This window comes from Colobus angolensis, unplaced genomic scaffold, assembly GCF_000951035.1.
Source record: "Colobus angolensis palliatus isolate OR3802 unplaced genomic scaffold, Cang.pa_1.0 Scaffold75, whole genome shotgun sequence".
Taxonomy (NCBI): Eukaryota; Metazoa; Chordata; class Mammalia; order Primates; family Cercopithecidae; genus Colobus; species Colobus angolensis.
Window position 1 is genome coordinate 6,738,416 of NW_012121265.1, and position 26,884 is coordinate 6,765,299.

At 38.1% G+C, this 26,884-nt stretch overlaps 1 protein-coding gene across 3 annotated transcripts in view; it reads right to left on the bottom strand.

Moving 5' to 3' along the window:
- VTI1A (vesicle transport through interaction with t-SNAREs 1A) overlaps positions 1 to 26,884 on the bottom strand; it is a 373,769-nt gene that overhangs the window by 334,908 nt on the left and 11,977 nt on the right. For all 3 annotated transcript variants that reach the window (XM_011927869.1, XM_011927867.1, XM_011927868.1), the window contains exons 2-3: positions 25,127 to 25,185; positions 21,081 to 21,191 (exon numbers count right to left, since the gene is read on the bottom strand). In XM_011927869.1, the coding sequence (XP_011783259.1) occupies positions 21,081 to 21,191; positions 25,127 to 25,185 (170 nt within the window). The remainder of the gene's footprint in view (positions 1 to 21,080; positions 21,192 to 25,126; positions 25,186 to 26,884) is intronic.

Here is a 26,884-nt window from a genome sequence, read left to right on the forward strand (position 1 = left end):
CACCCCACTGCTGTCCCATATAAGCCTCCATAAACCAAAATTTTCTGCAGTGCTACATGGCATTCTCAACTGTTTGATCTTAGCACAGACATACGCATGGTAAAGTGTTACAAGAAGTGTTTTAACATAAAGTATGTGTGGGACAGAAAGGGAGATTCATAATAGTCCCCTTAGGTTCACTTATTAACCCAAAGTACTTTGTGTAGATAAATAGAAGGATGCTACAAAAAGATCCAAGAGACAGGAAATAAGCATGGGAAGAAAACATTTAAAAATCAGAAAAATACATACATCTGAGCAGTTGCAATCATTTAAATGGGAGCACCACAGAAAAAAGTTCTCAAGTACAAATCTTATTCCAACAGCTGCTTGTAGTGATACATGAAACAGTAATGATAACAGGCTAAAAAATAATGAAAACTTTGAAATAAAGTTAAAAGATACAGGCAACTTAAAACTAACATCTTTTCTCTACACAGAAAGGTTAAATTGTGAGGTTGACGTTTGCATTTGTTACATTGTCAAGGCTTTCTATCAGCATGTGTACAAACAATATCTAAAGATGTCATCTGCATATTTATACCAAAAGAGCTTATGAACCGGACCTGTCAGTATATTTTAACATCCTTCCAAAACGTCAGCTTTCATCAGATATAAACACAACATGTTTAATTTATTAGTTTGGTCTTAATATAAAAAGTTGACAATCATATGTCACTATAACTACTGATAAGGTAAATAAGGACTACAGGAAAATGTCAAAAAGTTATTGAAATGTTTGCTAAAATACAACATCAAATCATATATATTAGCTCTTCTCTGGCAATGAATATGTCATATTTTCCTACACATGGCTACTTCCAAAAAGACATGCTCAATGGACCATTTCGGAAACTTCATTCTTTTCTTTTTCCTTTTTTTCTTTTTTTTTTAGACAGAGTTTCGCTCTTGTCGCCCAGGCTGGAGTGCAATGGCGCAATCTCGGCTCACTGCAACCTCCGCTTCCCGGGTTCATGCAGTTCTCCTGCCTCAGCCTTCCCGAAGTAGCTGGGATTACAGGCGCCCGCCACCATGCCCAGCTAATTTTTTTGTATTTTTAGTAGAGACGGGGTTTCACCATGTTGGCCAGGCTTGTCTTGAACTCCTGACCTCAGGTGATCCACCCACCTTGGCCTCCCAAAGTGCTGGGATTACAGGCGTGAGCCACCGCACCCGGCCAGAAACTTCATTCTTAAAGCATCTTAATTTCTAGGTATGAGAAATTTAAAAGAAGTCAGAACAAAGAAAACACTTACTGTAACACATGACATTATTATTTTGTTCTATTTAAGTTAAATAAAAATTGCATTTAAAGAATAATTCATACCGGATGCAACTTTTTCATTGGAATACTTATGTTTTGTGTGCCTATCATTTATCACAGATGTTTCTCCTAAAAAGTTTGCTTTACAGTCATAAATCTTGGGTCTTAAAATTAATCAACAGGCACTTAATACAAAAAATAGATGACCCACTCTCCTCTCTTGAAGATCTTGTAATTGGTTGAAGTAATAAAACTTAAGTAAGTGAAAATCAATAAATCATTTCAGCTCTGACAAGCAAACAGTGTGTAGGTTGATACGGGTTACAAATATAAGTGTCAACGTGAATGGAAAGTAAAGAAAATCTATCATGAAGGCCTAGAAAAGACTTCACAAAGGAGGTGAATAATGGTTGTGAAATCATAGACATGGAAGACATATCACTATGGGCCTAACAGATTAAGTGGAGCCCAATATTCCAAAGCATACTGATTGTCCTAAACTGCATATAGAATAGATTTAAAGCAATGTGAAAAGTTTCACAAGCCTTAAAATACCAAGTATTCAAATTTTCAGCATCATTAAGCAACAGTGCTCACTGACCTTAGAGAGCATGGAGGCTGACCTCTGCATTTTAGAGTCGAAGAAGCTGAGACAGAATGACTTGCCCAATGGCACTCAGCTAGTTAGTATTAGAGCTGACACCCAAAGTCAGAACTCTTGACCTTGAATCTAGTGTACCTGCTGCTGCATCACACTGCCTCTCTTGGTTTACAGCCTATTCGAAGTAAGTGTAGGCTGGTTATGAACCAAGTCATCTTTAAACTCTACACATTAGATGAACAGAGAATTTAGTGACTCTTTAGATATAAATGCTATAACAGAGCATGATTTAGTAGCTTGAAAGTCTGAGAGACTTGATTTCAAGTCCTGGATCCAAATTAGGAGACCCTGGGGGAAAAGTGTGTTAGCTTTCATAACTTCCTATGTCTGAATTATAAACTGGCTGTGAAGAATAAATTATATACAATGTGATATCCAGCCTATTAGATGTCTTTAATTGTTATTGTTAACCTTCTCTCTCTCTCCCTCTGAAATCCCCATCAACGTCATTCTAGACTGAGGGGCTCTCAACCAGGGATAATTTTGCCCCCAACGGGATATTTGGGATATCTGGAGACATCTTTTGATTGCCATGATGGGGGTTGGGATGGTAGCCTGCTAGCATTTAGTGGGTAGAGGCCAGAGATGTTGCTAAACTTCCTAGAAGACACGGGACACCCCCTCACAAGAATTATCCAGCCTCAAATTTCAATAGCGCAGAGGTTGAGGAATCCTGTTCTAGACCAAAGAGAAAGATTTACCATTAACACTAGTGTTCAGTTAAAAGAAAACTCCTGTCTTTGCTGCCCTAAAAGGCAGCATCCTGACTTTGCCAAAGTATCAATATCAAGGTAGAAATGCATCAGACACTCGAGTTTATGCCATGGACTACGAAAATAAAATTGGGTTAATATTCATTGTCGTGCAATCCTCCTGACTATTTGCATGCAATGGCAACACTGCAGCTGAGCCTCTTTATGGATTTTTTTTTTTTTTTAATTGGAGAACTGGCAGAATTCTTTAGGCAAATTTAAATGTAATAACATCAGTCTGTACTTTGGGACATTTCTTAGTACTTCCTAGATTCCAAAAAGACATCAAAAGCATCTGGATACAGCAGAAGTAGGCAGATTGTTGCTTGAGCACCAACAGACTGGCACCTGATGCAGTTGCTTCCAACATCCTTACCCTCCTGGAAGATACTGGATATCTTTCCTCCCCATCTCTTCGGCTTTTAGTTTCTCCTACGCCTACTTCTTTTCTCTCTTTTTCTTTCCCCTGCTGTCTGTGCCTCTTGTCACTTGCCAGTGACAGTTGTTTAGCCCCAGTCACGACAAAACTCAAAAGAAAAAAATACCTTGAGTTAGTGGCAAGGTTTCAGCGATGCTTTCTTGGAGGTAAGAATGAGAAGCACGGGCATATGCATAATTTAATTTTCACTTTCTAGGTGCTATCCCCATGTAAAAAGATTTTGTAGAAATAGTATTAAAAGAGACCCAGCTTTGAAATACATTACCAAGGGCACAAGAAATACAACTGCTCACAATCTATTATAAAATATGACTCGCTAATATTTGAAAAATATAGTTCACATTTGGAATTTTACTGGGTTAAAAAGAATGCCTTTTCAGAGTGAAAAGCAAATTCTTAATGCAAAGAGACTATTTTAAATAAATTTGGTCTTGAAAATTTTTCTCACAAAATGCCAAATTATGGCCTAGTTTAAATATTAGTGTGAGCCACAGTGCCATCTGCGGCCATTTCTCATTCGAATTAGCAAGCACAATTTGACTACTTTGGCAGTCTCTAAACAGAGTACGGAGAAAGCCCTCTCAGATATAAAATGCACTGACAAAAACTTCACCCCAAATCTCTATCTCCAGACACATAGCAAGATTATATCCTCAGAATCCACCTGAGTACAACAATTAGCTTAAAAGAAGTAAATTTATACGATGAAAACATTTGAAATTACATACTTTCATAAGGACAATCTCTCTGATTGCAAAGTCCATAGCAAAATAATGTACTCATGAACCAAAACTCTTTAACCCATATATTATGTTAAAAAACTGAGAAAATAACCATTATTTTGCTTTAAGAAATATAACAGATTTTAAAATAGCAACTGTTTAAGATAGTATTTTTTCTAATCTGAGTCTTCTTGACTACTATTCAGAAATAGTTTTTAAAAGTAATTTCATAATTAAAAACTCTATCCCTTGATATCATGATCATTCAAATTGATACCATAAGTTACGGGTTATGTTAAGTTAGAAATTTTCCAATCTAGCCACAAAAGGAACTTCAATTTCCCCCCTCAACAAGATACAAGAAATCCTCTAGTAATTGTACTATCAAGTTGTAAGTTATTTTCCCTACACCAATGCACAGCTATCATCATTTGGAACCAAGTAGATTTTCTCTCTCTTTCTTTCTGTTCCAAATTTACTCGGCTTACTGCCAAGAGAAAATACAGACACTGGGGAGGCAAAGAGCAATTCTGCTAAGATCAATGAAGATGCTGGCCATAACAGAATCCTGTTTATCCATCACATCCGTACTTCTTTTTCTCTGATTAGAGATTACTAGCAATTTCTTGACAATTCTTGTACAAAATTAAGCTAAAATCAGCCTTACAAGACTTCACAGGGTAAAGAAAAAAATGGACATATATAGTGTCTCCTATTAAATGCAGAAACAACATACAAATACAAGACTTTTGTAACTATATTTCCCTTCTTACAAGGGAGTTAATATGCCTGTATCCAAAGCAGTTAGACTGCAAATTCAAATACAAAAATTCGTATGAAGACATTCCATTGGCATTGGCTTAAGGTAGGCCAAAGAGACAGTCAGTATGCAATCAAAGACTGAGGGTTTTGTTTTCTTTTTAAACTTAATTGAAAATTTAAAGTACTCATTTTGCCACCTAAGCAGCAAAATTATTCATGTCGTGGCTTTTCTGTTTTCCCCAACTAACACCTAACTTTATACCGAAAGGAAATTAAGTTTTAAAATAGTCTGATACAGAATAAATGTAAAATACTGGATTTTGCCAACTTTAAATTTTTTATTTAAACAATAACATTAAAGATTAAAAGGGAAAAATAAAAATAAAATCAAATGGCACTGCAACTCATGTGGAAGAAAAAGCTTTATTGTTTCAGGTGCTTCATTAAACATAAAGCCACCATATTACCCAGCACAAGTAATCTTTCAATAGTGTCTAATCTCAAATGAGATAAAAGCTGAGCTGCTCAACTTAACCAACAAGGATGTGCCAAGCTCTCTGGCTCAGTTCCCCACACTCTAGCTCAGCACTTCCTAAACTCTGCTGCACAAAGGATCACCTGAGATTTAGAAAAACCTTCTGATGCCCAAGTTGCACCCCATGCCAATTAAATCACAACATCTGGGAGTGGGAGCTGGGCATCAGAACTTTTTTAAGATCCTCAGATTCTAATGTATAGCAAAGTATAGGAATCAAGGCCCTAGACCTATATTTTACACCTGGAGCAGTTTCAAACACTCCAGTCCTCCCCTTCCTCCCTTCCACTGTCCCCCCTGCCCAAATTCTTCGTTCATGTTGTTCATTCAACCTGACTACACCCTGCTTCTCTCAAATTCCTCCTTATCCTTCCTCCTTATCCAGTCTCAGTTTGGACATCACCTCCCAGAGGGTGCCTTCCTCAAAACCCCCACTTCCTACACACGCATGCCCGCACCTGTGTGCGCACGCATGCACATGCACACACACACACATAAGGCTGAATGACCCTCCCTGTTTTCACATACAATCCCATCTGTACCTCTGTAATTGTGCTTACCACAGTATTATAATTATTAAGGCAACAAGCTCCTTGAAAAATTTGTCTTATTCATCTTTTGGCCACTTGCACAATGTAAGTTGTTTATAGTAATCTATATCAAAACAATAACAAAAAATTGTTAAGAACCACCAAAATTAAAACTTTATTCAAGTGACTAAAACACCATCAGCTCGAAAGTTCTTAGCTCCAGTTTCCTCATTTGCTCTTTAGTTTGACATTTGTTTAATATTACTTGTTTTACTACTGAGAGCCTGATTTAAGTCATTTTCGCTTCTACCATATTATTTCTAGCTGTGTATTACACTGCCTTCTATGTGTGTATATACTGTAGGCCAAGTTCTCAGTATGTAACAACACTTGGAACTTTTAAATTATAGGGCTATTTTCTTGCTGTCTTTAGGTATGTATGCTAAAGTCAATACTTTATTAATATGAATCACAATATGTAACAGACACTTTCAGAAAAGTTTAAATTTTTCCTCAGAAGATTCAATAATTGAGTCATCCCACTGAAATAAACTAGCAATAGACAGACTCACTGGAGAAAAGGCATACAAATTTATTAATGTATACATGAGATCAAATATGAGATTCAAAGAAGGTCCAGATATTTGAGGTTTAAAATGCATCCTCTTCCTAGGGGAGAGGAAGATAGAGGGGTGTGGCCAATTTTGAGAGGCAGTGAATAATATTTAGGGGAATTTAATGAGCCCAAAGATGAGACAATAGCTTGTAAACGATTATTTTCAGAAGTTGAATGGGATGAGTTACGGGAAGGTGGGGGGTGAAACTGCACTGATAACAATGGTAGTCTTATGCCAAAAAAAAGTCTCATAAATAATCTCTCGGTGCAGCTCTCAGAAAAATAAATGAAAATCTGTCTGGGCATGGTGAGGACGTTGAGTCTCTTCTCAAGTGGTTGATTTTTCCTGGTTATTTGATGAGATTCAGAGAGAAAGGGAGACTTAAGACAAGCGCATTTCCGTTGGAAGAAGTTTTCGTCAGTCAGATAAGGGAACTTCCAGAGAGAACCCCTCCCTGTGCTGGGGCAGGAGCAGGGGGTGGCGGGTAAGGTGGGAGAGAGAAACGAGAAGGTTAGAAAGTCCTTGGTTCTGAGGCAGTTTCTAAGGCCTTCCAATTTCCTTTAATTCAAAAGCAGTCAGCATGTCTAAAATGCCATACTAGAGAGTCTTCCTCCTCTCCCTCTAAATATGGTATATATTAGGCCAGAGTCTGGCCTAGTAAAGAAAGTGGCTTTTTTTTGTTTTTTGTTTTGTTTTGTTTTGTTTTTGTTTTTTTTTGAGACGGAGTCTCGCTCTGTCGCCCAGGCTGGAGTGCAGTGGCCGGATCTCAGCTCACTGCAAGCTCCGCCTCCCGGGTTTACGCCATTCTCCTGCCTCAGCCTCCCGAGTAGCTGGGACTACAGGCGCCCGCCACCTCGCCCGGCTAGCTTTTTGTATTTTTTAGTAGAGACGGGGTTTCACCGTGTTAGCCAGGATGGTCTCGATCTCCTGACCTCGTGATCCACCCGTCTCGGCCTCCCAAAGTGCTGGGATTACAGGCTTGAGCCACCGCGCCCGGCCTTGTTTTGTTTTTGAGACAGAGTCATGCTCTGTTGCTAAGCTGGAGTGCAGTGGTGCAATCTTGACTCACTGCAACCTCTGCCTCCCAGCTTCAAGCGATTCTCCTGCCTCAGCCTCCCGAGTAGCTGGGATTACAGGTGTGTGCCACCACACCTAGCTAATTTTTGTATTTTTAGTAGAGACGGGGTTTCACCATGTTGACTAGGATGGTCTTGATCTCTTGACCTCGTGATCCTCCCGCCTCGGCCTCCCAAAGTGCTGGGATTACAGGCGTGAACCACCGTGCCTGGCCGACAGTGACTTCCAAATGTTGCTGAGACTTGTCAGTTATTAGAAGCTAGAGAAGAAATGAGAAGGAAATCCAAAGTAATCCAGTGTGTATTCTGAACTCTAGATAAAAACTAAGTGCAAATATAACTCGAAATAGTAATATAATACAATAACAAAATGATATAAAATAATATGTAATATCATATTTCTTCTTCCTTTAATTCTGACTCTACTACCATAGGGTGATTAATTTCTAAGATGTCTTCTACAAAACAAAATGTGCTAGAATACAAAAGCAATCCAATTCAGAAGGTCATATTCGAGAATAAGATGGAAGATTACACATTTTAATCCTTCGTGTACGCTCCCGCAGTTAGTCCACTGAAGCAATGCGGAAGAGGGTTTACATTTTCAGGATATTTAAGAAATTTTCTGACCTTGAGATATGTTATCCTATAACCTCTTTTATAGCATTACCACTTGTTCACAGGAAAGTCACTGAATAAAAATCAGTGCAGTTCTCCAAGTGTTTTATTGTTATCTATTTGACCCTCGCATTTTCCCATTAGGTGGGCAGAGTTGATATTAGAATCTATATTTGCAGATAAGGAAACTGAAGCACAGAATGAATATGCCACATGTCCAAGGCCTCCAATCTACACTGCCTTGGCCTTTCTATTTCACTTTCTCTTTTGATAGTATGGTCACATTTAGCTTGCACACAATATTAGAAAAGTATAGAATTAACTATTTCTAGCAATCCAATAATATATACATAATATTTTTGAAGTATAAATAGAACATTCAACTAGGAGCCCAGGATCATACAAAGATGAAATGGTCAGCACTGAACCACATTCATTCAAAAAAGTAGAAAATTTTAAACGTCACTGAGACTAAAATGAATATAAATCTGCAAGATGCTAGCTATGAGGATAGTAATTTTCTAAGCTTTACTTTAAAAATTACATTTCCATAAGTAAGACAACTCTAGCCTTACTTCAGATGAATTTTTTGTAGACTAGGTTTGTAGAAAAAGGTCAAAATAAGAAAACAAGGAAACAAAAAATGTCATTCAATATGCAAAGATGCAATACTCCATTATGAAAATCAAAAGGTATCAGATAAAAAATTCAGAAGAGATTAACAAAGGGCATCCTTGTTTTAAAGCACAGAATACAGTTTTAAGAAACTAATTTGATTTCTATAATCAGACATTTCACACCAAGGCCAATGCCATGCAATGTGACTTTCCAAAGCATAAAATCTAACACCGTCTCCATCTTACTAATGCAATTGCAGGTCAAATTCTTCATGACTAATAAAAGAAGTCTTCATTTCACAGTACATTTCCAAGTCCAAGACAGTAGTAGCTTGTTTAAATAATACTTAACAGAACCAAATGGAGAATGAGAAAATTTGGACATTTCCTTAGAATCTTCTTTGATGGAGCTTGACCTGTAATAGCTTTGGAGTATTTGCAAAGACATGAGGAGCCTCAGGAACTAATAAAATGCACTGCGGATGGAGTCACGTTTCTTGAGGTTTCGCAGTATGATCGCACCTAAGCATTTCAGAGGCATTTCTAGCGAAGGCTTTTAATTAATGATCTGATGAACTTCCTAAAAGAAAAGCCCAAAGCGCAATTTGCCTGCACAGTTGTTATTTGTTTTTGCTCCTAAAATGCAATCTATCCAGTTTTGGGAACTAAAGCACACAAAGTCAAACAAAACAATATAAGCAAAAAACGAGACTATTTGTACGCATGGTCCATTTTCTGCTAGGCTTACGAGGATTTGAAATCATCAGAAAAGTCTCTGGCAAAATCTATGCTAGTCCCAATTTAACTTCTTGTATAAGAAAGCTTAAAATAGTTGACATAGCAAAACTCAACTACTATTACACAGTTTAAAAATCTTCACCCTAGAGATCAGATCTGGCTCAGTTTTTAACACAATCAGCTAAACGCACCTAAAAGCTATATGCTAAGTCAAAAGTGCCTAACCCATTTTAAATTTTACTCCACGTCTCACAAATGTGGAACTGGGTAAAGACAGTAAGAATGGCATAAAAGCAACTGAAGACTTATGAAAAAAGAAATGAGACACTGGAATCATGAGGTGTCATTTCAAATTGCTACCTTACTTCAGTTTAGCAAAGCACAAAATTGACACACTTTATTCAAATGTTTTTGTAACCCTAGGGCCAAAGTGTGAAATCTTCTCGTTCGGTTTGTGGTATTAAATTGTGAGTTTCAAGATTTCTAGAACGTAAGCCTTAAGAGGACAACGAACATGTGCACATCAGTACCATACTGAGCCATCACCCTGAGGCCTCTGGTTCCTTCAGTAACATCACTCCCACAGCATCACTGTCTCTTCTTTAATGTTTGATATTTTACCAGGAGAGTGACTAGCAAGTACATTCATAAAAGGCATTTCATTTAAAAATCAATTAGCTACTTTTCTTTCCAAGGAATAGTATACCATACATGAAAAATGAGAGTGACTCAAAGGGAAAGCCAAGGAAAAGGCTTGTCTTTTAAACTATGCAGTACTTTTCCCAGGGAAATCAAACAGAGGTTCCACTAGTCTTGATAACAAAGTTTCTGGCCATATATTTGCAGAATATCGGACTATTTATGACCATGGGACAGTCTGTAAGCAACCACTAAAAAGTTTACTATTTATGAGCAAACAATTTAACACTAAAACAGAGCTGGCTTTTTGACGATGGCAATTAGCTTCTTCATGTTCCAAACACCAAATAACATTTTCCCATTAATTTTTAAATCGATGTGGCTTTAACTTAAAATAAACTGTACATCAAAAGAATGGAAAATAAACAGCCAGGAACACAATTTGACGAATTGGATTTATTTAGCTTATTTATCTAAACAGGGACCACTGGATCTCTTTAATAGGCTGACAGTTGCACTGGGCTGGTTAATAAAACATTCAACACAGTGTCTTCAGCCAATATACAAATGCAAATCCCATCAGAAATATTTTATTCATGAGGCAGTAATTTCAGTTACTAGCATAGTTTCTTTTTTAAAAAATGGCACTCTGCAAACAAACAGTGCCATCTAGTGCCATCTAACAATGAAGCCAAACTTGTCATCGGTTTATAATTAATCTCTCAAAATTTTCTCTGGTTTTATCTTTGCTCTTTATTTCCTAAGTAAGATCAAAGTCACTGGGCAAAACTAGCAAACAGAAGTTGCTAATAATTTGTTAAGTTATTTAAGAAGGATTATAAACAGAAACAACTGTATGAAAACCAAGAAACTACACACACATATAGAGCAAGTTAGCACTGTTTCTGGAAAATATATACTTTATCTACTTGGAAAACTCAAACAACTAGAAATACCATAAAGTCATAGCAAAAATTTGCTCCTTCTGCCATAAAATGGTAACATAGCTACAATTCCAATGATGAAAAATTATTGTTAAGTAGGTAGGAAAAAAACTACAATTGAATTGCAGAATTCAATCAGGAATCTGACATGAACTTAAAAAAAAATTTACACTCACATGACTGTGTGGGTGCATATGCACACAGATATCTGTATCAGGACACGCTTCAACTTTGACAACAACTACAGTGAACATGGAAGTTATTTTACAGGTTATAAAATTCTACAGAAGCTAAAGGCAAACACTTTCAAGCCCAAAGTAGTCATCATAAAAATAGTCACATTGGAAGAAAGTGTCAAGAGTTTCCAAAGTGAAGAACCTCTATTAAGATCAACCTCAAATTCAGCACATAGGACTAACAATAAAACCTTTAACACATAATATTATTCTAGTCAAGTGTACACGATGAGAAGAGAAGGGTCAAGAACACGAACCTTTTCTAGACTCTTGGATAAGGAGGGCAGGGCGATACACAAGCTCACATCAGCTCCCAGAAGGCACTGACAACAGGTATAGATTTTTGGCAAATTCTCTGCCTGTTTGGTCCCTTTCCTGTGTTGGCCTTTGAAATTAATGGCAGCTCTGTGAGAAGATTGACCAAGGTCAAGGCCAGGAATAAGAATCCTATAGACAATGAAGGGCAACTGCATGATGATTTTCTAACAATTTCACCTAGCACAGCCTTAGGAATGGAGAACCAACTTTTTAAGAAAATGAATGCAGGCCAGGCATGGTGGCTCATGCCTGTAATCCCAGCACTTTGGGAGGCCGAGGAGGGAGGATCACTTGGGCCCAGAAGTTGGAGATGAGCCTGGGTGACATAGCGAGACCCTGTCTCTACAAAAAGATTTTTAAAATAGCCAGCTGTGGTGGCTCACACCAGTAGTCCCAGCTACTCTAGAGGATATTATTTACAGAAATGGAAAATACTAATGTTACAATCTTTGATTTAAAAAAAATGTGGGACGGGTGTGGTGGCTCACACCTGTAATCCTAGCACTTTGGGAGGCCAAGGTGGGTGGATCACGAGGTCAAGAGATCACGACCATCCTGGCCAACATGGTGAAACCCCATCTCTACAAAAAATACAAAAATTAGCTGGACATGGTGGTGCGCACCTATAGTCCCAGCTACTCAGGAGGCTGAGGCAGGAGAATCGCTTGAACCCAGGAGGCAGAGGTTGCAATGAGCTGAGATCGTGCCACTGCACTCCAGCCTGTCAACAGAGCGAGACTCTGTCTCAAAAAAGAAATGCGGATCAAATGACCTCATTATTATGTAAAATGAAACAATAAATGATGCAAGGGAGAATCGGAGAGAAGATTGGAAAAAACAAACCAAAATAAAAAATATAGTTCTTTGGGGGTAACAGGGCTACTGGTGATTTTTTTTTTCTTTTTTACTCTTCTTTATTTTCAGAATATTCTATAATGACCAGGTATTATATTTACACAGAATCAAACAATAAATGTAATTTTTTAAAATATCAGGCATATTCATTAAGTGTACACAGTAAAGAAAACTTTCTTTTCTGAGGTAGTTCTATCTAACCTTTCTCATTTCTTTTTAGAATGCACTTATAGTCCTGTAAGAAGGATCAGCTGATGCTACAGTTACCACATATTACCACTGAGACTATCCAAACCTCTAAAACATGTTTTCATGGTTTCCCATAACTTCCACAGAAATGGAAGTAAAATATCCCAGGAAGTTGTAAGTACAGAAAAGATAAAATGTAAACAGAAGCATACGTTCTTGACCTTTCAACAAAAATCAAAATTTAAATTCACCTTTCTCATTTGAACGTCTTTAGTCTATCTCGGGTTAAAAAAAAAAAAAAAGAATATGGGTACTGGCTTTACTCATAAACTCAGATACTCAAGTTGTCCATTCACCTATGAAAAGAGAGAGTACAGGTAGTATCAGTAAAAGCTTCAAGCTGTTCCACAACATCCTTTGAACCCTGACCTAAGGGACCAACTCCGATAGTCTGCAGGTAGTTGGATTTCTAGGACCATTCAGCCTCACTGCTGAGACTGTCAATAGAAGTGCCATTCTCTGATGTAGACAGCTCTGCACTAGGAGCTGGTCTAACAATCACATCACATAGCCTGCCAAACAGGAAAAGGCAGCATTCGGGCACCACTGACCTGGGATAGAAGTGAACTTGAGACTGGGGCTAAAAAGCTCTCTTTTTAACATTCATTACGATCTAATCATTCACCCCAAATCCTTCTGTATATGTCTTAAAGGAAGTTCAGCTTTGTTACAAGAAAAAAGAAATATGCAACTATATAAATCAACCACAAGATGGTGCTAGCATCATAGCACAATATCAGAGAAGTGAAAAAGCATTCAACACACCATGTCCTCATAACCTTTGGAACCTTAGACTGGCACACCACTTACTTGTTTCTTTCTTTTTCTATTTACTGAGACTTGGTCAAACATTTTATACAATTTTGGGGGGTTTTTGTTTGTATAAGTTTCGGATTTTAAAATTTCCTTTGATTTTCTTAAGAAGCAAACAGTAATCTTAAACTTGAAAAAATCCTTAACTACATTTTTTTTTTCCTCTTGGCTGGTTCATTTTTCTGGAACATTCTGACATGAGAAGGCCCTAGCTAACCTCATACCAATGATGAAGGAAGAAATTACAAGAACAGCTTACAGGAATTCTAATTAAAAAAAAAAAAAAGTTGTTTTCAAATACCTAAACAGACTATTAAATTTTTATGGAAACTCGAAGGCGGGCAGGTTGTAAAGGATTATGAAGGGAACAGTAAAATGGGTGCTTAGTTACTGGATTCTGATTCTGGCTCCAGAAAGCAGTGTGACTTCAGAGTAAGTCATTTGGTCTCCTTGGTCCTCCATTTCTTCATCTAAAAATAAGGTGATTAGGTTTGACCTCTTCTGAACTTAATATTACTAACTTCCTTTGAGGCTACACAACGAGCCAAAAATGAACAATACAGGCTGTAAGAAGCAAAAAAAAAAAAAACAAGAAGAATGAAATTAGGTAAGTGAACAGAATAATCAGGAATGGTAATAGTATAAATGGACATGTAAGTATGACCATTAACTTTCCTTAACACCCTTCCACACACACGATGCTGACTGCAAACTACCGCATGAATTTTAAAATCCTTTAAACAGGTATTCAGTCAGTTACAAATTATATTCTATGATAAGCCACTATAATGAAGAAAACCAAAATATGCCACCCCAAAATATACTTCTTTGGCATATTTTTAAGATGGCTACTCAGGGGGGCTACAAACATAAGAATGGCTCTGAAAAGCTGGAGATACGCATTTGTAGAGGAAATCAGTATTAGTGAAGTAAACAGCAAATGCAAAACAGGCTTTCTCTGAGCGCCCCCACCCTGACCCCTATCGGCTTTACCCAGATCTTGGAAAGATGAACTCACAGGAAAAGGAGACTGAAAGTCTGACGCTCTTTGATTTTATTTTATTTTATTTTTTGAGACTGAGTCTCGTTCTGTTGCCCAGGCTGGAGTTTAGTGGCGCGATCTCAGCTTACTGCAACCTCCACCTCCCCGGTTCAAGGGAGGCCTTGGCCTCCCGAGTAGCTGGGATTACAAGTGTGCGCCACCATGCCCAGCTAATTTTTGTAATTTTAGTAGAGAAGAGGTTTCACCATGTTGGCCAGGCTCGTATATGAACACTGGTATGTGAACTCCTGACCTCAAGTGATCTGCTCGCCTCAGTCTCCCAAAGTGCTGGGATTACAGGCATGAGCCACCATGCCCAGCATTTTTAAAGGTAACAGAGAAAGCTTTACCACAGGTTCCCATCCATTCTTCTGGGGGGCTGCTGCCTGCGAGGCTCCATCAAGCAGAGCCAAGACAACCTTTGCTTGCGTTCCTCCCCTCTCGCTCTGATAACCTGTTCCCACACTCCAAACCTCTATGCTTTTCTGCACAGTATAAAAACTTCAGTTATCTGGCCCTACTTTGAGTCTCATACTTTGTGTGTGGCCCCTGTACTTATGCACACAATACATTTTGTTTGGTTTTTCCCCCTAATCTGTCTAGTGTCAATTCATTTTAGCATACTTCGACTCCACCCTTGAGAGGGAAAGTTTCAACTTTCCTATAGTAAACAGCAGACTATTACTTTTCATTCTCTGATATATAAAATTATCTGTTGAGGAATTAAGAAACATTAAATTGACACTGAACTTTCATTTCCTGCCACGGTGGAGTAATTGGTACAAGACAAACCCTCCTGTTCTAAACAACTGTGAACATGGACAAAATGCACTAATCAATTGTTTTCCAAAGTTGGACAACAAGCAATGGAGGAGTGTAATTCCTCACAGAAGAAAAACATGTGCCATGAGCCCCGCATGGCTCTCAGCCTGGAGGCACTTTCCCGATTGCAGCACATGGAGGGGGAGCCCACAGGGAGTACAGCAAGTCACTGAACTTAGGAGGCAGACACTGGAGTTAGGACTGCTGGGATGCATCATCAAACATAGCAGGGTAATGGTGAGAAGCAGCCACAAAGAGAATGAGCTCCAGAAATCAAGAAAGTGGTCCCCTAAGTCTCTGGCTGAAAATGAACTTGCACATGTAGAGGATGAGACCCCACGAGGTCTCACCCCGAGAACAGGTACTGGGGAGTAATGGATTGAATGGATATTTTAGAGGCTGCCCAGGGCAGAGAGATGGAATTCCAAACAAACATAGGGGAGAGAGCACTTACTAAACACTCCAGTCATTCAGAAGGAACCCAAGAAAGGCCACATCATAAAAGCAGGGCTACTCTAAACGTGTCCTAACAAAGTCAAACCATAAACCCTGAAAGGACCAGTCTGATTTGCTGGTAAATTATCTAACTGCCTGAATAAAGCCTCACATTCTCTAAAGCATGCATTGTCAACAGGAGCAATATCATGTCTACAGAGGCAAAAATTAGTTCTTGGGAGTATGATGAATCTTAAGACATTAAAAAGATGTGTGGCCCTCCAAGGAGCCATAGTACATGAAGAGATGTACAGATACAGAATATCTGTGGTATTAAAATTTCATGGCGGAAGGAGTGGGATGATTAGGAAAAACATGTCTAAAAAGTATCCTTAGAGAAGTGATAATGAAAAAAAAGGTTGAGATATACTGTTCTAAAAAATAGTAATAAAATATAGGCTTTATAACAACATAGAGGCCATAACAGCAAATATAATAAAATTATTAGCCATGTGAAGCAGCAATGGTACAGGTTAGAATACCTAGAAATTGACCTGGATTTTATTCAGCAGACAATGGGGACTCTGGGATTTTGTGTAATGGCACGACATATACAGATCAGTGTATTCGAAAGATAATTATGGAATATGTAGAGGGTTTTGAATGATACAAGAACAGAATTAGAAAATCATACTACAATTATACAGATAGAGAAACCATGAAGGCTTCCAGTAGTACAGATACTTCGGTGGTAGATCTGCTAATTCTCAGTGACGCAGTGGATGTACAAGGTTGAAAAATTAATGATAACTCTGAAGTAACCAGTACTTGTTGAATCTGAGTGTGTTTAAAAGACTCTGGGATAAATAGTAAGAAATATAAACCCGGAGCTACCAAGAGGTCTGGGCTACAAATACCAGTCAGTATAGACATAGCCATGGAAGGAACAGGAAAGATGATAACACACAGAGGAGGTTATGGGAGGAAGTAGTGAGGAAGCCTGAAGGATCCAGGCATCCAAAGGGTAAGCAGAGGAGAATGACGGGCTGGGGAAAGAAAGCAGGTGGACAAATGAGTCAAAGAAAACAGTATTGAGTTGTCCTCTGCCCCTCTCCACGGGCATAAATACTCCCTCGAAGTCTTGCTATTACAGGGGGAACAGGAGAATGGCTTCAATTGCAATAAACACAGAGCTGAAGAACCATCTCTGCTACTCTTTCTTGAAATTCAATATTTCTAGGTATGGTATGTCAGCATACAAAAGCTATCAAGTATCTTTAAATCAATATTCTCCATTCATTTAAAAAAAGGATTAAATCTATAAAAGAAATAATAATTAAAACAAGGGAGTTATGTTAACATTTTCTACACTCTATTCAAATATATCATGTGAGGTGGTGTGGTAAAATGAAGAAAGCTGTAAAACAGGAGTCGAAGGACCATTCACTTCTCAAAGTCCTCCGGTGACTTTTCATCAACCCAGAATAAAAGCCAAGGTCTTCACCACAGCTTACAATGCCGTCACAGATCTTTCCTCTGCTTCCTCTGCAACCACACACATTTCTTCCTCTCTCACTTAAACCTCAGAGAACACCCGAGCAAAAATGGTCACAATCATCCTGCTGGTCACTCTCTATTCATTTATTCACTTTACTTTATATAATGTATCTCTACCTGAAATTATAATATGTATGTATTTGTTTGTTGTCTTCCCCACTAGATTTTTCCCCCGCTATAATTTAAACTGTACGAAGAGAACTTTATCTTGTGCACCACTGCTGCATTCTAGCACCTAGGACAGTGCCTGACACACCATAGTACTCAAGAAACTCGCGTTGAATGAATAATTAATCTAAGCTTCTTTGTTCTATCATGTGTAAATGAGGATAGTAATCCATATCTGCTCTGTCTATTCTTCACACAATGAAATGAAATAATGTATGTTAAAGTAACTTACAAACTGTAAATCACTATTCAATAGAAGTAGAGGTGGTGAAAGATGTTTCCTAACATGGTAGAAGAAAGCTGTGGTAGCAAATATACGTATAAATACATGAATTGTTAATGATAGTCTATATCAAGCTAGTCCAACCCATGGCCAGCAGGCTGCAGGCAGCCCAGGATGGCTTTTTGTGGCCCAACACAAATTCATAAACTTTCTTAAAACATTCTGAGGTTTTTTGCGATTTTTTTTTTTTTTTTAGCTCATCAGCTATCGTCAGTGTTAGGATATTTTATGTGTAGCCCAAGACAATTCTTCTTCCAATGTGGCCCAGGTAAGCTAAAAAATTGGACATCCCTGGCCTAGAGAATAAATTTTTAGTTTCATAGTTGTTGGTTCCATTTTTCTTTATAATAGAAAATACAGCCCGAAAGGAACACTTATCCAAGTATACAATTTTCAGATACCTAAAGGACTTCACCCAGTACTGTACTCTTTGGGAAACAAGAAAGACTAAAGATTGGGTTAGCTGACTTATAAACCACAGAAATAATTTAACTTCTGAAAAAAATAATTAAGAATAAAAGATTAAAACTGACCTAAACATTACAAACTGAATTGTGTCTCATAAATTCCTATGTTGAAGTCCTGATTCCCATACCGAGAATGTGACTGTCTCTGGAGATAGGGTCTTCAAAGAGGTGATTACATTAAAATGATGTCATTCATGTGGGCCTTAATTCAATAGGACTGATGTCTTATATGAGGAAACCAGGACATGGAAACATGCAGAGAGAAGACATATGAAGACATGGGGAGAAGCCACCTAAAGATGAAGGAGGGAGGCCTCGAAAGGAACCACACCTGCCAACACCTTGAACTCCAACTTCCAGTTTCCAGAATTGTGAGAAAAAAAATTTCTGTTATTTAAGCCACTCAGTCTGTGGTACTTTGTTGTCGCAGCCCTAGCAAATTCATATCCTTTGTTTTTCCAGAACCCATAAGAAAAATCTTCAGAAAAGAGTTCCATTAAAAAAAAAAAAGTTCCCAAAAAAGTTTCATTTTTTAAGCAAGCTAAAATAATCTTTATAAACATGTTATTTTGCTTTCATCATTTATACTGAAACTTTAACTTCAGTTAGAATTTTCTCAGTATATATCTGAGTTGTTCTTAATCCAATTTTCTCACTATATTTCATATTTTCACTGAGAAAAACTAGCCTTTCACAAAGCAGTTGGAGAAAATTTTACCTAGTACAGAGCACAGACTTAGGCATATACATTTATTTTATCAATTTGGGCTCACCATGAGTTTTAATTTGTTTTTTTAATTAATAGGAGCACAGTCTAAAAGGTACCAGAGTTATTGATGTGATCCACCTCAACTTCTTAGGATAATAGCTACTCAAACACAAACCAAGCATGCATAACTGCAAATCACCCTATTTTCAGACTCTGGGAGGGATTTCTACCAGGTCCATTGATGTTGGTCTTACAGTGGAAAAGTATACAGTAGCCTAGAAGGTGTAACCTCCAAAAAGCAAAACACCTAAGGCCAGAACTGAGGCGGAAAGATCCTTACACATTCTTGACTTTCCTTGTGAATTTGGGCCCCAGATTCAGAAATACAGCTGATTCATCACCCAACACATGACTTTTGTTGCTCATAGGTAAGAGTCAGATCTTTCCTCCCCTGTATCTTTCTTTTTTTAAACGTGAGTCATATGAAATTTCATTAAGTTGCTGAAAACCTAATTTCCTGTGCCAGCCTATAAGAAACCGTTAGTGGCTGGGCGCGGTGGCTCAAGCCTGTAATCCCAGCACTTTGGGAGGCCAAGACGGGTGGATCACGAGGTCAGGAGATCGAGACCATCCTGGCTAACACGGTGAAACCCCGTCTCTACTAAAAAATACAAAAAAACTAGCCGGGCGAGGTGGCGGGCGCCTGTAGTCCCAGCTACTCGGGAGGCTGAGGCAGGAGAATGGCGTGAACCCGGGAGGCGGAGCTTGCAGTGAGCTGAGATCCGACCACTGCACTCCAGCCTGGGCCACAGAGCGAGACTCCGTCTCAAAAAAAAAAAAAAAAAAAAAAAAGAAACCGTTAGTTGTTACCGTGTTCACTTCTTTGTCCTTTTATCATTGGCAGAGTTTTTAAAAATATTTTTTATCTATATCTTTTTATTTTTAATTGCAGTAAAGTCACATAACATAAAATTGACCATCTTAACCATTTTTAAGTGTATGGTTCAGTCGTGCTAAATACGTTCACATTGTTGAGTAACCAATCTCCAGAACTTTTTGTAAGTTTCAGTCTGGCAAAACTGAAACTCTTTGCCCATGAAACAACTCTCCATTTCTCCCTGCCCTCAAGTCCCTAGTAACTACCATTCTACTTTCTGTTTCTATGAATCTGACTATTCTAGATACCTCATATCAGTGGAATTACGTAGTATTTGTCTTTGTGAGTGACTTATTTCACATAGCACAATGTCCTCGCGGTTCATTCAAGTTGTTGCATGTGTCAGAACTTCCTTTCTTTTTTAGGGCTGAATAATGTTCCATTGTATGGATATACCACATTTTGTTTATCCATTTATTTAACAATAGATGCTTAGGTTGCTTCCACCTCTCTGCCATTCTGAAAATGCTGCTATGAATATGGATGTGCAAATCTCTCTCCGAGACTCTGCTTTCAATTTTTTTTTGGACATATACTCAGGAGTGGAATTACTCAGCTATATCTTTTCTACTCCTATTAATGTCTAATTACTAACAACTTTAACATTATGTCTTTACATTTATATTCTTAAATTTGCTATAAAGCAGATAAAGTTGAAAGCCAGATATATAGGAAGACACAGCTAAATATTCTCATGGGCAATTAATATAAAGGATCACAAATAAATTATCAATTAAAAGTGGTTTCTTTTATCTTTTGGGGGAAGGGTATAATATATCCTATTAAGAATCTAATAAAGTCTATGGAGTTTATCCCAGGAAAAAATACACATGGAAACATGCATCCAAAAATACAGATATGCTTTCGGGAGATTATGAGCCCCTGAAGTCCAGGAGCTTCAAACGTACAGGCTGCATCTTAAAGGCTCCAAACTCTGAAAGGCCAGAAACTGAGTTTCAAAATTTTAATAAATGCTAAGTACCAGTAAATACCATTCACACTCAAAGGGCCGCATGACTTGGATCTATTTGTGAGTTATTAATCCAATATACCTTAAATTCCACCATTAGCTCTCTCTATAACCGTTTTTTAGATCCCTAACTCATAAAGAATGAAAGCTGTTACTTGTCTTCTACACAAGCCTAAAAGACTGTGCATTTAATGCTGACTGAGGCATGAGAAGGAAACAATAAAAAAAAAAAAAGTAAATATGACAAAGGGTCAAATTTGACTCACAAAATCTGTTTCGAGTTTTCCCATTTCTTGTTTGTAGCTTCTCATTCTGTTGCTGTACATCCCTCGACTTTGGGGTGGTATCTCTCGGACTTCCAAATCCATCTGTTCAAGCTAGAAGGGGGAGAGAAAAATGTGATTTAAACTACATTGTTACTCTTATTTGAACAAATGTTTACAGCTGAAAGGATCTAATTCCAGTTCCTCATTTTTGTAGTTGAGGAACCAGGCTCAGGGTGCTGAATGATCAAATAACACTGAAACTACTTTTACTCTTAATTTTTGTTTAGTTCAACAATTCTGAGTACTTGCCAAGTGACACACATTGTGCTGAAGTACATGCTTTGTTAAAACATACACATTTGGCCAAGCGCAGTGGCTCACGCCCGTCATCCTAACAGTTTGGGAGGACAAGGCGGGTGGATCACTTGAGGTCAGGAGTTTGAGACCAGCGTGGGCAACATGGCAAAACTCTGTCTCTGCTAAAAATACCAAATTAGCTGGGCGTGGTGGTGGGCCCCTGTAATCCTAGCTGCTCAGAAGGCTGAGGCAGGAGAATAGCTTGAACCTGGGAGGTAGAGGTTGCAGTGAGCTGAGATTGCACCACTGCACTCATTCCAGCCTGGGTGAGAGAGCAAGATTCCATCTCAAAAATAACATAACATAACATAACATAACATAACTAAAATAAATAAAATAAAATAAAATAAACAAATTAACCCAAACATTCTTAATAATTTGATTTCAATATACTTGGAATAGCCCATCATTCAATCTAACCGGGTTTTGTCTTCTGACCATTAACCTCCACAACTATGGGAAGATAAAGTAAGCTATTATTTCCCATGGGTAATCCGTGAAACAAGCCAAGCCTTATTTGGTGACCTTTATTCTGGCAGGTGTTTTCTAATTAGGAAAATCACATACCAACCAACATGTGATCTTTACCTTCATCCTAACTCCCAATACTTTATAACCACATTGATACGGCATTAAATGGATACAGTAATATGCTAAATTTCATATAGCTCAATGAAATCACAGCAAGGCACCTTTTTTTTTTTTTTTTTAACAACCTGCTATCAGATAACACTCTGGATACAACACAGAAGAGTTTAATTGGCAGCAATGCAGAAATACTATAATGGTTTAGGCATAGGCTTTGAAGCCACACTCGAACGTTCACATCATAGGCTCTACTACTTATTAGTCAGGGAATCTTGAACAGGTTTCTTAATGTCTCTGTGCCTTATTTTTCCCACTTATAAAATAGTACCTTTTTCACAGAGTGGCTGTGAAAATTAAATACGGCAATTCCTATAACGTACTTAGAACAGTGTCTCTTACTTGACAATTGCTAGATTAAAATTAACTCTAGTAATGATGATTGCAAGTGATGAAGAAGATACAGCAAACACTATACAAGATAGCAGAAGTGGCTTACTTGTAGTTGTCATTAAAAAATAAAAACCAGGCCAGGCACAGTGGCGCACGCCTGTAATCCCAGCACTTTGGGAGGTCGAGGCAGGTAGATCACCTGAGGTCAGGAGTTTGAGATCAGCCTGATCAACAAGGTGAAATCCTGTCTCTACTAAAAATACAAAAATTAGCTGAGTGTGGTGGCAGGTGCCTGCAGTTCCAGCTACTCGGGAGGCTGAGACAGGAGAATTGCTTGAACCCGGGAGGTGGAGGTTGCAGTGAGCCAAGATTGTGTCACTTCACTCCAGCCTGGGCAATGGAGCAAGATTCTATGTCAAAAATAAAAATAAAAACCAGTAACAACAACAAATTGGCCCAGGCCATGTCTGATAAAATCACACGTAGTTTACCTTTTAAAGCTTTCTAATAAGTTCCTTCCAGAACCCTATCAGCTTATCGCTAATAAAACCTGTATTCAGGGTTAGCGACTGAATAACTATAGTAGCATACAGATAAACCAGACAATCACCTTTCAATTAATAGTGTTCAATTTATTATAAAGAAAAAAGATAATTTTAATTAGCCTTGATTTAAATGGTGATAGTTTAAATGATTATGTCTCAACATAAACAAGAAGCATCAATAAATAAAATCATTACTTAGCAAGACAATTATTTAAAACAACTCTCTGAAATCATCAATTATTTAGTTCTAACAAGGTAAATAGGATCAATCAGAAAAATAACTACAAAAATACATGTAAGCCAAAATCTGAGACTTAAGTATATTTTTGTTGAAGATATTTTACATGGATACTTAAAACTAAATTAAAAGTAGGTAAGAAAGAAAAAGGAAACACACAACAAGCACTTAAAACAAAAGCAAGAATGAGGCTAATGTGCACTTGTTCCATGTTATCACAGCATTTATGTGGCCAATGCAGAGCGGGAGAAAAGATCATTGCAAGATGTGTAGTGTCCGAGAGACTAATACAAACCAGATGTTCAGCAGAAACACAATTAATCCAATAGTCAAATCAAAAAAGTTTTTCTCCCAAGGTCCTCATCAAAAGGGCAGTATGGGCCGGGCAAAGTGGCTCACACCTGTAATCCCAAAACTTTGGGAGGCCCAGGTGGATGGACCATCTGTGGTCAGGAGTACAAGACAAGCCTGACTAACATGGTGAAACCCCGTATCTACCAAAAATACAAAATTAGCCGGGCATGGTGGTGCATGTCTGTAATCCCAGCACTTTGGGAGGCCGAGGTGGGCAGATCACTTGAGGCCAGGAGTTCAAGACCAGCCTGGCCAACATGACAAAACCACCTCTCTACAAACAAACAAGCAAAATTAGCCAAGTGTGGTATTGCTTGCCTGTAATCCCAGGCACTGAGGCATGAGAATCGCTTGAGCACAGGAGGCAGAGGTTGCAGTGAGCCGAGACTGTACCACTGTACTCCGGCCTGGGTGACAGAGTGAGACTCTGTATCAAAAATAAAATAAAAAAGAAAAGCAACACACTCATATAGGGACACAATGCGTAGTAACAAGTGAGTCATGGTTGCAGTAGTCGGCTTTTAAAATCCCAAATTAAGACACAATACTTTTGGTCCTTTTTTGTTCCATGTTTTACTAATATATTTATATAAAAAAGTAGTAGATGAACCAGAGCTCTGGGTTTAGCAAACTAGGAACAAATATTTACTCTACGACTTAACAGGATTTGGGACCTCCAACAAGTTCTTTCATCTTTCTAAGTCTCAGACTCCCCACCCATAAAACAGGCGTAGTAACAGTGTTGAGAGTCACTTGGCCAAGGTTCTCTCATGCTCCTACATGTCTTGCCTGGTATGCCAAGAATACAAGGTCCTGAGCACTCTGTCTGAGCCATTTTTTAGGACTGTGTTTGAGGGGAGCTCAGGGAGAGGAAATAATGTGTGCCCCTGGGACAAACAACAGCCTTGCTTATAGGCTGCTAGAAAGTGGCACATTTTCTAGGCTCTCGTTCTATTCCTCTAAGGCATTCTAATGCTGTTGTAAGCCTGCCTACAACATCTAGGCCTGCCTGCATCACCACTGTGGGAATTCAAACTCAGGAACTGATGCAACCAGCCTGAAACACTGGCAACTGCTTTTGTTGTGGATAATAAAAATCTTTTGTATCTGACCTAGGAGTCTCATGTCTTCTCTAGTCATCTATGAAACTGTAGCAAGCTCACTTGAGAGCTTGCAAATAGGAGAAAATATCAGACCCTTTATCATTTTTGACAAATAATATTGTCTCACATGGTTATTGAGAAAATTAAATATTATAAAGCAAGTAGTATTTTTAATCCAGTGTCTGGTATCCAATATGCCTTTATCCAGCATTAGCTATTTACAGCTGTTATGAAACGTATTATGATGGAATAAAAATTAGAGACAGATATTTAATGAATCACCTTTACTAAGAAGAATAAAATCCCAAGAAGCTATTAAAATCTCTTCAATTTAGAAACTGACAAATTCTGAATTATAAAATGCTAATCAGCAATGCTTCACATTTCCACAATGTATAAAACAGGCTAGAGGAAGGCATTAGCTGAAATGGCTCTGGCTGTGTGTTAAAATACATTACTGTCTGTACATACCAGTTCTTTCGCTTCTTCAAGCTGTTTCTCCACATTTGCAACCATCTGTTTCTTTTCATCTGAAACAAACAATAATACCAAGAAATTGCTAAAGATACGAATAAATTTAATATTTTAAAACTTCAGTGTTTATATGCCTTTCTCTTTTCTGGCCAGTCAGATTACAGAATATAAGGCAAAAGAGCATATCATTCTTTGGTGGGTTCAGAACCACTTCAAGCCACTGATTCTAGGCTATCTAGAAATATATAATCCGATACAGTACCTAATTATTAAGAGATACCATTTTTAAGAGAGACACATTTTTAAAAGAAACTAAAAATTATGTTGCCCTTTAGGAGAGACTAAGTTAACAAGAGCAAAATTTGTGCTGCCCTGAGGAATCTGTGAAGTCATAACTTTAATAAATTGGGAATAACTGATTGTTAATACAATTTAAAAGTCATATGCAAAAACATCGCCTAAAACTGGGCAAAAACAATCCTTTAAAAATTGTACTTTCAGTAGCATGGAGAATCAGGTGTAATGGAATAAATATTTGAAGTTAGGACTACTGATTCCAAACTGAAAGCTACTATCTCACTCAATGGTTATGGGATCCTGGGCAAGAAATTTTTCTCTTTTTTTTTTGAGCCTCAGTCTGTACTCTCTAAAACGGAAAAAAAAAAAAAAAAAAACTACTGGATTACTTTTAGCTCCAATAAGCTTGATGTAAGTGACATTACTTTAATATTATAAAGTGCTAAATCTCTGTATGTGGTTTATTTTTCTAATACAATCAAGTTATAACCCAACTGTAATTCCCTTCTCTAGGAGAGATACGTCCTGGCAGACAATTTCAGAAAGCTTTCCCATACCCTCATTCCAACCAGTCAGCCTATTTGTTCACATACCCTAGTTAAGTTTTGTGCAAATCAAATGTATTGAACATCTCTAGCTTTTGTCTGCCTGCATCCTTCTCTTCTCAGGCAACAGCCCCTACTCTCTTCAAAGGTCCCCTTCCTCACCAAGCAGGACAATGAAAATGCTATCTCCATAAAGACTCTGCTTCTTCAGTCACAGTGAGTGACTTGGCAAATGACAGGCATCTAATCCTAGCTGGGCTAATCTTAGTAACTCAATCCTTTGGCCACATCCATCTGGGGGTTGGGTGGTAGGATAGGCACATATGAACCAGGGAGAAGAATCAAAGTTCTAGAGCAAGGGGAAAGTCTTTTCCTCTCTCCTGGTAATGAGAAAATGAGCCTAGAAGCTGCTGGCATCCATTGGTCTAGCTCCAACAAGAAAGCAAGCGTGCAATGGCTGAAAATAAATCCTGCATTTAAAATGAAACACAACTGAGAGACAAAGAGAGAGAGAGAGATAGTTAGTTCCTGGCTTGAAATAACTGAAATGGCTTGACTTTATAAAAGCTTGACTTTACCATAGTTTGGTTGCTTGTTGTTCTTTATTTAAAACTGGGTTTATGTCACACAGGAGCCTAATGAGATTGACTCACACAACAGACTAGAAAAGTCATGAAGCTTGAAATGGGCACAACATCTACCAGCTGACCAGCCTTCAGAAGGACAACCAATCCTAAGTGGGGAAGCTTTAGTAGAAATCATTATTTCACTGGCCGGGTGCGGTGGCTCACGCCTGTAATCTCAGCACTTTGGGAGGCTGAGGCGGGCGGATCACGAGGTCAGAAGTTTGAGACCAGACTGGCCAACATAGTGAAACCCCGTCTCTACTAAAAATACAAAAAATTAGCTGGAT